This window comes from Myotis davidii, unplaced genomic scaffold, assembly GCF_000327345.1.
Source record: "Myotis davidii unplaced genomic scaffold, ASM32734v1 scaffold68, whole genome shotgun sequence".
In the NCBI taxonomy this organism is placed as follows: Eukaryota; Metazoa; Chordata; class Mammalia; order Chiroptera; family Vespertilionidae; genus Myotis; species Myotis davidii.
In genome coordinates, this window is record NW_006300376.1 from 6,981,119 (window position 1) to 6,993,692 (window position 12,574).

The following is a 12,574-nucleotide window of genomic DNA, read 5'->3' on the forward strand; positions in this document are numbered from 1 at the left end:
CAGGAATGTAGAAAATAATGTCTATTTGATATCCTCTTTGCAGTTTCACTTAGCTCTTATTTCTAGATGTTACAGTTTACTCCGGTTAGAGATGGACTCTATTATTTCACTGCTGTTCAGTTACATTATCACAGGCACATGTTTTCAGTCAGCCTCTCAGATTAGCAAAATATCTTGCATAATTGTCATTTTAAAATGCATTTGATTGTGACATTAGTTTCTCTCTTACCCCGATGTTTATCCTTGAGAAAGCCCCCAGTAATTTCCAGTGTGTGGAAGCCAAAGCCATTCTTTATAGTAAACACAACTCCTGTCTGAGGGAGCAGCCCAGCAGTGGGGGTTATTTTAATGGACATGCTGTATTACTTTAATCTAACCCTTCTACCATCTGTTCTTCCCATAACAGTGAATGAAAAAAAAAAAGAAAAGAACATATTTTATGTTTCAGGGTTACATTAGTAAAAAGTAAGATAAAAGTGATTTAAAAGCATGCATATGTTCTTAGTACAATGCAGTCTGCATCTGTGATGTTTTTTCTCATGGTTCAGACACAAATCAAGAGGAAAGCTGCTCATGCTTGAGAGGGAAAGTTTTTCATGGAAAACAGGACTTTACCATAAGAGGGTCTCTCTCTTTATTTTACAGCTAAAAATGATAAAAACCTCAATGAGCTGCCAGAATAAAAATAGATAACTGTAACATCTATTGTTGGAACATCTGGCATTTTTCCTGAGTTGGGTGGTTGCTGCCACATCCAGATGAATGCCTAGCACCTGTCCAGAACATGCTGGTGAGGCAGGAATGAATCTCATGACTCTTATCAAAAGAGCAATATCTTTGGGTGTAATTGTGGTGAATGTCTGTGAGTGTAACTGTGGTAAATAGTGCTTCCGTGGTGAGAGGACATCACCCAAGGGTGTGAGCAAATGGTTTACTGGGTGTAGAGGTTGGAGACAGCCCCCTTTCTGAAAACATATTTGGGTTCCATTAGTGCTTAGAGGGTAGGACACTGCCATCATGGTTATCTAAGTACCTAAGCCTACATGAACCGGAAGTACTGGAAAGAGTAAGGACTCTGGAGTTGTATTTCTCCTCCTAAACTTCATAATTGTAGGATCTTGGGCAATGTTTTTGAGCTTCATTTGTTTCATCTGTAAAGAGATTAGTAATACCTTTAAAGTGTTGTTAGCATTTAATAAGGTAATATCTATGGGATCTCAGCGCAGTGACTAACACATAGCAAGTAGTTATTATTGTTGTTGTTATGGTTATTAGTTAGCATATGCAAATCAGATAGCAAATTGCCTTTTAATCAGTCAGTTCATTTTCTCTTCCTAAGCAATCACAGTGTTAAAAGAGTGAGTAACGGCTCCCTTTTGTGAACTCCTAAACTATATTTTTTTTCTCTCTATTTGGGTCCTTGTCATATTCTAACTTGTATTAAAGCTATGTTTTGTGAACATAACTTTATTTATAAAGTTATTTATACTCTTTCTAATGTGAACACCTGGAAGGTGGAGCTGTATTTTTCATATCATCTGGCACTTTGCCTTGCAAAATGTAGAGACTCAAATATTATAATGAATTGTAGAAGTAATGATTGTAAATAGTTCCCATTGGATGCTTACAAAGCCCCAAATGATGGCTCAGACCTTTTACTGGATGAAGATACTAGTTTCTAGAAGGAATGATTCAGCTGGGGGCGATGGATGTCAGCTGACATCCATTTCTAGCAGTCATCCAAGCTCTTTGCCTGTCAGCTTTGGAGGGTGGTATTTGGTTTCATGTTATGAGAACCTTAACTGACTCATTTTTTTTTTTAAATTTGCCAAAATGAATGTCTGCTTTGAAAAGTAAATTTTAAATAAGAAATATGGGTAAATTAAAGTGTATAATACTCTGAATGACAACAAATTTTCTAAGAAAGAAAAAACAGAGGTTTTAGCAAAATTAATCAAAAACTAATTTTTAGTAAACTTTCTTTACTTGATTGAGGTACCTAATTAAAATAGGAAATTACATTATTCCATTTCATAGTCTTAAATATAGGAGAAAGTGTTGTTACATTTCAAAGGAAGAAGAACATATATTCTATAGCTTGTAAAACATGATTTTGTTTACTTGAAGATAGTATAGATACTGACAAGCACTAGGAGAACCATCTGCTGGTCTTGCATATATTCTAATTAATCATGATTCTCATCATTTCTCTACCCTTTAAAACAGATCTTTGGGCTTTCAGTCAAAGTTTAGCTGGTAACAATTGTTGGTACCAAAGTGCATTTCAGCTTTGAAAAACAGAGTATTTGGAAGAAAGACCTAGTGTTTAGGTAATTGTCGAGTGGACTGATTTCTTTTTGCAGTTGGGATATTGATATCTTATCTTTTAACATATATGTTTTATCTTTTACATGCCTGTAAGATGGGTCTGAAAACACAGACTCTGGAAAATACAGTCTAGGGAAAATACCATGTTTACAGGATCATGATTTGATAATCATGCCCATTTACACATGTAAAGGTCATTAATCAAGGACCTGTACATGCAACATACATATCTGTGACATGTTTGCATTTTTGAGAATGCTTTGGTGCCTATCATTTAATTGATCTTCACAGCAATTCTATAATGTAGACAGTTTCTATTCTGCAGGTGAGAAAAATCAAGGCCCAAGGACAGTGATCTTTTGTATAAGTCATATTGGATGACAGTAGATTAGGTCTAATGCTGTTTTTATTAGAATCCCTAGTCAGTAACTTTAAATTGCATTTTATGCACAAAATATTAGCAATCAGTAATAAAAACAAAGATATTTAAATAATTTAGTTATAAACTTTTCATTTCTTCAGAAAAAATGTTTTTAATTAATGGCTTTGTCTCTAATCATTCTATAAAAATAAGACATAACTTTACTATATAGGATTTTTAAATTTTAAAACACTTATTTTGAAGTGATTTCATACATAAAGAAAAGTTGCAAGAAGAGTAAAGTATTCCTGTGTACTAAACCTAGGTTCACCCATGCTTAACATTTTGCCATATTTGATTTGTCATTTTCTCTCTCTCTCTCCTCCTCCACCTTCCCTCATTATTTATTTTTTTCTGAACCATTTTAGAGTGGATTCCATATATGATGCCTCTTTACCTACAACAATATTTCAGTGTGTGTTGCTTGTCCTAATTGTAATTCCTTAGAATTAGAAGTAGGACACTGTAGTCTGTGTGAGGTGTTGCCAAATTCCACTCCACAGAGGATGTAATAGTTTGCTTCCACCAGCGACATGTGGAGGACAGTTCCCCATAAGCAAGGTGTTGTCAAGCTTGTGAATTTTTTCTAATCTGACCATTGAGAAGTGGTTCTTATTGTTGTTTTAATTTGCATTTATCTTATTGAAAAGTTAAACATCTTTTCATTTGTTTAAGGGCTATTTCAATGTTTTTTTTTTTTGTGAATAGTCAGTTTGTCTTTTGACCATTTTTTTTTAATTGTGCTTTCTTTTGGCTTCTTTTGTTATTTTTCTAGCTTTTGAATTGAGAACTGAATTTATTTTTACTCTTTCATTTATATTGATTTAGGTGTCTAAGCTGTGTATCCCGTAAACCCAGATATGTAGTATTTTTATTGACTCTTCCTCAGAAATTCTTTATGTTTGTATTTGCCTATCTCTCCCAAAGTGATTTAACAGCTTATTTTTCCCAGGTAGAAGGGTTTTTAAAATTTAAAAAAATTTTAAAAATCATTGTGATCAGAAAGTGGTGTTTATAATTTTTTTATTTAATGAAATTTACTGAGGTTTTCTTGTGGCCTAATACATTTTAATCAATTTGATGATTAGTTATGTATACTAAGAGAGATTCATTCTTTACTATCAGTGTGTAAAATTTGATATATAGCCATAACATTTAATGGATTGGTTTTGTCTTTTAAGTCTGTAGTTTTTCTTTTTATTATTATTTTTGTCTTACATGTCCTATACTGAGATTGGTGTCTGCCTCCTATTATTTGGGTGTTTGTCTGTTTTGCCTTGTATCTCCCATAGTTTCTTCTTTATATAGGTGGTATTACTGTTTATCTGATGAGTAGACAGAAAGGCAAACATTTTTTTTTTTAAGGAACAGGGAGCAACATGGTTAGATAAGAGTTTCAGAAAGATCTCTGAGATGGCCATGTTCTGGGAACCCTCAACTCTAGGCCATGTTGGGGGTTTGTGGGGCTTATAGTTTTTCCTCTGTCAGAAAGACAGAAAGAATGGTGATTTTCAGGGTTTGGAGAGTTATGGGAATTATTATTGAACTAGAAACTCAGTGCATGAAATTCGTGCATGGGTAGGGTCCCTAGGCCTGGTCGGTGATCAGGGCTGATCAGGGCCTTCCTTCGTTCTGCACCACCCCAAGGTGGTCAGTGCACATCACAGCGAGCAATTAAACTCCCAGTCTCCTGGTTGAAGTCCTGAGTGGACACTTTGCATATTAGCCATATATATATATATATGAGTGGCCCAGTGCATGAAATTCGTGCACGGGGGTGGGTGGGGTCCCCTCAGCCCAGCCTGCACCCTCTCTAATCCGGGACCCTTGGGGGATGTCTCACTGTCAGTTTACAGGGATTGGTCCTAAACTGGCAGTCAGACAGCTTTCTCACAATCTGGGATCACTGGCTCCTAACTGCACACCTGCCTGCCAGCCTGGTCGCCCCCAACTGCCTCCCCCTGTCAGCCTAGTTGTCCCCTGCCACCTGGTTACCCTGAACTGCACCCCCTGCCAGCCTTATTGCCCACACAGCCTGCTGTTCAGTCGTTACTGTTACTGTGATGGCGTCCCAGACAATTTGTCTATTCCTCTATTATTAGTATAGATAGATGGGTATAGAGTTTCCCTTTTGCAAGATAAAGAGTTCTGGAGATGGATGTTGGTAGTGGTTGCACAGAGATGTCACTGTACTCACTGCCACTGAACTGTACATTTAAAATGGGTAAGTTTGAAAGTTTATATTATGTATAATATTACCAAAATTAAAAATAAATTTTCAAAAAGGAAGGGAACAATTAAAGAGAACCAGGAGGTGGGAAACAATGCTGCTATAGACACTCACATATAGGTTTTTGTATAAATATAATTTTCCCTTATTTTGAAAAAAAATGTCTAGGATTGCATATGGTAGTAGCACATTTAGTTTTTGTAAAATCTGCCAAACTGGTTTCTAGAGAGGCTGTATCATTTTATATTCCCACCAGCAATGTATGAGTGATCCAGTTTTCCTGCATCTTTTTCTTTTAAATATATTTTATTGATTTTTTACAGAGAGGAAGGGAGAGAGACAGAGAGCCAGAAACATTGATGAGAGAGAAACATTGATCAGCCGCCTCCTGCACATCTGCCACTGGGGATGTGCCCGCAACCCAGGCACACGCCCCTAACGGGAATCGAACCTGGGACCCTTCAGTCCGCAGGCCGACGCTCTATCCACTGAGCCAAACCGGTTTCGGCTTTTCCTGCATCTTGATCAGCATTTGGTGTCACCATTTTTTATTTTAGCCAGTCTACTAGATATGCAGTAATATTTTATTGTGATTTTAATTTGCATCTCCCTAATTGATAATGATGCTGACCATCTTTTCATGTGATTATTTGTTATTTATATATATTCAGTAAAATGTCTCTTCATGTCTTTTGCTCATTTTTAAAATTATTATTGGGGTTTGGAAGTTTTTTATAGATTCTAGAAACTAGTCCTTTGTTTTGTATGTGGTTTGCAAATATTTTCTCCCTGTCTGTATCTTATCTTTTTATCTCCTTAATAGGGTCATTTGCAGAGAAAAGTTTTTAATTTTTATCAAGTCTAATTGATCAGTTTTCTTTGATGATTTATAATTTATAATTTCACAATTTGTAATTTAAATGAAGATTTATTCAACATCTTTGACTTACTAAATTTCCCCCCTGTCTTGTGGTTGTTGTTGGTTGTTTTTTTCTTTGTAAATTTCTTAGTTTTATATTTCTGATTCCAGCTGCTGTGCGCCCATCTGTGTGTGTGTATATATATATTGTGTATGTGTGGGGGGGTGAGGTGGGGTGTGAGTCTCCAAATGCTTGTTGAGGCTTCTTATCACAGTTTGGAATGTCTGTTGTTTTATACTTTCCCTTTGTTTCGTGGTTGGTTACTTGATGAGAATTTTTATGCAGCTGGGATGTTTATATTTCCGTTTCATGTTTTTTTTCCTACAGGAGTTTTATAGGGAGTTTAATTTTTCCCCTCTTCCTTGGCATTTAATGAGCTGCATTACTATTTCAAGAGCACATTTTCCTGTCAGTTTGTGAAATACAGTTTAAAAGTTTGTGAAACAGTTTGTAAATGGATGATGATGGTGGTAGAGAGGGGAAGGAGGAAAGAGGATTTGCCTGTCTTCTTTTTCTTTCCTGTTTGCAGGATCCTTAAATCCCCCTCTTCCTTCTTTCCTTTCACTGCCGTCTGCGCGGGACATGATCCACTCTCAATTTACTTTCTTCTCTTCTGGAATCGACACTTGTCTGAAGTTGCCACTTTCGATGTTGCTTGATTTGGACCCTTTCACTATGGCCAGTGCTGTGGGTCACTGCGTGCGCATATTTTGGCACTTACTTATGATAACTTTGTCCATTTTGCCAATGTCCTTTACTTGCCACCCCCCTTTCTTTCTGGACTCTCTTAAATCTCCCCTTATCTTTCTCTCTGCACCCATAGGCTCATAGCAGCTGCTGTTGGATTTAAAATATATATATATTTTTTATTGATTTCAGAGAGGAAGGGAAAGGGAGAGAGAGATAGAAACATCAATGATGAGAGAGAATCTTGATCAGCTGCCTCCTGCACACCCTCTACTGGGGATCAAGCCCACATCCTGGGCATATTCCCTTGGCCGGAATCAAACCTGGGACCCCTCAGTCTGCAGGCCGACGCTCCATCCACTGAGCCAAACCGGTTTGGCTTAATAATTTATTTAAAAGTTCATGATATATAATCCTAAGTGGTCACTCTTACCCTCACTGTGGGGACCATCATCTTGCCTGTTGGGCATTCAAGTGCCATCCAGCCTTTCTTCACTACCAGACCCACAGCCCAGGGAGCATTCTTAACCTCTGCCCCTCCCTGTAGGAGGTTTCAGGGGAGAGGCCAGCAGGGAGCTGGGGGTCCCTGGAACGTCATTTCCGACCCTTGAGAGGTTGCACCAAGTAGCCCCCCCTCACATTCCTTATGGCAAAAATGGGGTCTTTCTTCCAGGGGTCCCGTCCTGTCCCGTCCCAGCCATACTAGCCAGGGCTCTGTAGCAGAGGGAAGGGGCGTCCTGGGCCCCTGGCGCAGAGGGCGCTCCAGCAGCGTCTGGTCATTGTGTCGGTGCAGCCTCCTGGACACGGCACCTCTGCAGGTCGACCACCTGGGTTCTTGTGTGGCTGCTGAGCCCATCTCACGAGGTTCTGTTTCAGACAACATTTCGATCGGGTGCAGCTTCGAGAACTGTCGGTGGCCGAGGTCAAGCGATACCAGGAAGCCAGGCCTGGCCACCTTCCCTCTCTGCTTTTTCTTTTTCCTCTGATACTTAACGGATACCTGAAATAGTTCAGATCAAATTATGGGGTTGTACTGTTCTCAACAGAGTTCACTTCTAGTGCAGCTCCTTTTAAAGGGATGGATGTGGCTGAGTCTAAAAGGTGCACACAGGTGCACGTTTGCTGGGCTTGAAAAAGTATTACAGCCAGGCTTTTCCTCTGTGCCTCTAAAGCAGTGTGAGGTCTCGGTCCAACGCAGGCAACCAATTTCTGCCTGTGTGAAGGGCAGTGTACTTGCTGTTGTAGTTTCCTGACTATTGACGAGAGGTTTCACCCTCAAATTCTTCTTTGGGTGCTCTTGAAATGTGTACCTCATGGATGCCACGGTTACCTTGTGTTGAATTTTCTTTGTGAGCAAAGGACAGAATGTTCTCTGCTGCGCCAACAGCACTTTCCCATATACACTCAGGGGAAGCGTTTGCCCCTCTCAACAGGGCTCAACAGTCTTGACTGGAGTGCTTCAGAAAAAGGCCTGGTTTGTACTTTTATCCAAACAAGCAGAGTCTGGGAATTTCTCGCTTGGGATAGCACGATGATCTAAATTCTTCCTCGGCAAGCACGTGGATGGTGTTACCAAAGGGCAAATGCGTGGTGCTCTGATCCTCACTCAGTAGGAGATGGGGTGCCAACACTTGCTTGGTGAAAGTGAAGGTGGCATCTTGTGAAAAGAGAGGCTGGTGCTCCTCGGGAGAAAAGGCCGATGCCAAGTGGAGGTGTGACTAAGGAAATGGAGTGCAGGATGCCCTGATGTGCCCAACTTGCAGTCCTGCAGGGAAAGAAGCTGGATTTACTATTTTTTTTTTCTTGATGGACTATGGTGATAGTCTATATGTACATTTGGAAAAATCATCTATAATAATAAAAGCGTAATATGCTAATTAGACTGGACATTCTTCCAGATGTCCTTCCTTCTGGACAAAGCCACGCAGGTGGGGGCTGAGGCAGAGGCAACAGAAGCCCCCGGCCACGGCCAAGGCCCTTGCATGAATTTTGTGCATCGGGCCTCTAGTTGAAATAATAATTAGAAATGGTAATGGAAAAATTTTGAATCTGGAACTTTTGCAGAACTCTGTCCTAAGCATGCTGTATTTATTAGAATACTTGGGGCTTTCCCAGAGGAGCTTCTGTACCTCATTGCTCTGACTCTGAGAGTGCCTAGGTGAGCTGCCTGTTTGCACTGAGTTGGGAAGTCAGGATTCTTCCTTCTGCTCAAGGTGGGCCAGTGTGAAGGAGAGTTTACCTTGTCCTGTGACGATTGCATCATGGGTAAAATTTGCTCAACTAGCACATGACAAGTAAAGAACAGTGGAGCCAAGGAATTTATCCCCCCTCCCCTAACACCTCCCCCCCATCACAGACACCCACTCCTGTTTTTTTCTGGGCTAAGAATTAAAATGCAAAATGGACTTATATTTTGGTTCCAGAGAGTATAAAATAGTTGCTGCCACTTTTCTGGAAATCTTGCTAACATTTGATCCTGTTTTTCTCCCCAATGTTTTCTCTCAAGTGTAAAATCATGGTTTGAAGTGCAGGCTTTGAGACCAGATAGGCTGCAGGGTGACTGTACTATCTTATTAAAACTCTCAGTGATGCAGTTCCTCATCTGTAAAATGGAGACGTATTACTGTACAGGTGTGATAAGGATTTAATGACATTACACACACACACACACACACACACACAGACTCTAGGGGCCTGGTGCACGAAATTCATGCACTGGGTTGGTGGTGGGGGGGTGTCCCTCAGCCCAGCCTGCCCCCTCTCACATACTGGGAGCCCTTAGGGGATGTCCTAGTGGTGGCTTAGGCCTGCTCCCTGCTCCCTATCCCCTTAGGATAGGGCCTAAGCCGCAGTCTGGCCTCCCTTTGTGGGAGGGGACCAGGCTGATCAGGGGAAGGCACCAGCCCCATCACCCCACTGCTGCAGCCACTGCCAGTCACCGCAGCCAGCAAGGTTTTTTCATCAACATGGACTCCAGTCCCTTCACCATGAAAAAATGACAACTTTTTAAAGGCATTTTCAAGATATGTCTTTCATATAATAATAATCCTTTATTATTATTTTTTTTATCCTCATCTGAGGATATGTTTCCATTGATTTTTAGAGAATGTGGAAGAGAAAGGGAAAGGCAGAGAGAAACATCAAAGTGAGAGGAACACTTTGATTGGTTGCCTCCTGCATGAGCCCTGACCTGGGCCCGGCCAGGGAGGAGCCTGCAACCTAGGTACATGCCCTTGGTCAGAATTGAACTCAGACCCTGCCATCGGCAGGCCAAGGCATTATCCACTGTGCCAAACCGGCTAGGGCAGGATATGACATTTCTTAGCCCTCCAGCAGTGGCCCTTTGTTTTTTTTCACCAGGAGTATGGTGAAAAATCTTTTTGGATTCTTATTACCCAAGTTACTAAGAATATTACCAGTGGCATACAGGGAACTTAACCAATAAGCGGTCAGAAAAGGTGTTTCCTCTGTAGTTCACACCAATCGCTGGCTTGCCACACACCCTCACCCCCCCAGCCCCAGGCCTGACGCCTTGACCAGAGGTGTCGACCCCCATCACCCTTTGATCGCCAATCGGCCCCTTGCCCAGGCCTGACGCCGCCACCAGAGGTGTCAGGCCTGGGCAGGGGACCCCCATCTTCCCCCCGATCACGGGCTCTGCCCTCGCCCAGGCCTAACGTCTTGGCCAGAGGTGTCAACCCCCATCACCCTTTGATTGCCGATTGGCCCCTTGCCCAGGCCTGACACCCTATCTTCCCCCGATCACTGGCTTCTGGGCAGCTTCTGGGGCTTCTGGGGCTGGCCTGCGGCCCAGGATGGTGGCTCGCACTGGCGGCTGCGCTGTCCTGCCCTACCTGCAGTATGCCAATTAGCCGCCATCTTTGTTGGTGGTTAATTTGCATATCATGCTGATTAGCCAATGGGAGGCGTAGCAAAGGTATGGTCAATTACCATGTTTGTCTATTATTAGATAGGATATACAATGATTAGTACATTGACGGCACATAGTAAGTTCTCAATAAATGGCATTTATTACTATCATAGCAGGAAATCTCCATTATAGTACTAGACTTTTGTTTGGTATTAGGGAACCGAAAATAGATAGAAACTAAATTACTAATTTTAGTGACTCTTGAGGACCTTCAAACTGAGCATATCTTCTAGGGAGGTCTGCTGAGCCTTTTACGTTTCTTTCAACACCAGACCAAATACTCTGGCAACAAGTAAGCAGTGTGATTCCAACAAGGCACAGCATGGCCCGCAGCTGTGTTTTCCTGATGATCCTACACATATTTGAAGTTTACTTTAGAAAGCAAGAAACACACCTAGTGAATAGGGACAGCTTAGATGGGCAAGACTTTTTAAAAGTTATATTGCAATTAACTTAGGTAAGCATTTATGAACTCTCCTACCATGTAGCCAGCACAGCCCTCAGAGAGTTAACAGTCCCATGTAAAGAGTTAGGGTGCACCACGTAGGTGCCTTCCTTAATCCTTATTTTTTTTGTCTGCATTTTTTAATTCAGAAAAAGATTTGAAAAGCAAATAGAATAAAATATGAAGCTTTCTTGGACATTCCCTTTGGCAATATCATTTAGGTCATGATGGAGAATTTGGATTTGAATCTTGGCTCTGCCACCTGCTAACCCTATGGCCTTGGGCAAATCTTTTCCCTTCCCTTCCCTGTCCATACAATGGGTTACTAATATTTCCATTAAAGGGTTCATATAAGAACTCCGTGGGGGGTGTAATTCACACAGAGCACTTTCATGAGTGCCTGGTATTTAGTTTCACCCAGGTTGGTTATTATTATCTGTATCTCCTCCTTTTCGTAGCCAGAAGGATTTTGTTTTGCATGAATGCTTACTGATTGCAAGTCAGGGGTGCCCCGCTGGTGCTAGAGTGAGTCTTGATTTGGTGCCTTAAGCCCAATACATCCTTAGGGGTGCTTGGTGCTTGCAGAGTAAAAAGGCTATTTTTAAAAAAATGTACGTTTTCTACCCTCTCGGTTTCAGTATTCGGGATTTCACACGGAAAGATCAGAATCTGATCACGACAGCCAGTGGGGCGGAAGTCCCCTGACAGACACAGCCTCCCCGCAGCTCCTGGACCCCACGGACAGACCAGGCTCTCAGCACGACGCGTCCTGCGCCTACAGGCAGTTCTCGGACCGCAGCGCGCTTTGCTACGGCTTCGCGCTGGACCACTCCAGGATGGTGGAGGAGAGGCACTTCCACACCCAGGCCTGCGAGGGGGGCCGCTGCGAGGCCGGCAGGTACTTCCTGGGGACACCGCAGGCCGGGAGGGAGCCCTGGTGGGGCTCCCGCGCAGCCCTGCCCCTGACCAAGGCCTCCCCAGAAAGCCGAGAAGCCTATGAAAACAGCATGCCACACATCGCTTCAGTCCACAGGATCCACGGTAAGGGCAGCTGAATGACCCCGAGCCCGCTGCAGGGGGCCCCTGGGCAGGTATAACATTCCAGGCTGGACACTGCAGGGACTGACCCAGTGATTGTCTCAAACTCACGCCAATGGGTTTGAAAACACCAGTTCCACTCCCTTTCAGAGTATTGACTTTGCTAATAGTTTTGCCAAATACGTTCATTTTGGACAGGCGAGTAAAAATGATTCCCATTTTAAACATCAAAAAAGTATAGACATTAAGTTAAAGTGAATTGTCATTGAACTTGTAGTATGTATGTCTGTACATTTTTTGTGTATTATTTCCTTCTGTATTGTCATGCTTCAAATGTGGACATCAGAGGTTTGGGGCTCATCTACCTGTTCTCTCTGAGGGTACTGTTGGCATTTTGGTGGGGGGCAGTCTTTGTATTATGGCCCATCACTCAAGTCACAGGAAGTTGAACCTCTCTGGCCCTCTGGCATCGAATGCCAGTCACTGCCACCTTCTGTCCTCACATGACCACCCACAATGTCCTCTGTGAGTAAAGGCTGGAGAGAGATGTGGAACTCAGGAGATTTGCACCATG

The 12,574-nt window shown here is 42.1% G+C and overlaps 1 protein-coding gene across 1 annotated transcript in view; it reads left to right on the forward strand.

Annotated features, from left to right (window-relative positions):
* Positions 1-12,574, forward strand: part of SIM1 (single-minded family bHLH transcription factor 1) — a 70,809-nt gene that overhangs the window by 50,818 nt on the left and 7,417 nt on the right. The window contains exon 10 of the mRNA XM_015572763.1: positions 11,601-12,003. Coding sequence (XP_015428249.1) covers positions 11,601-12,003 — 403 coding nt within the window. The remainder of the gene's footprint in view (positions 1-11,600; positions 12,004-12,574) is intronic.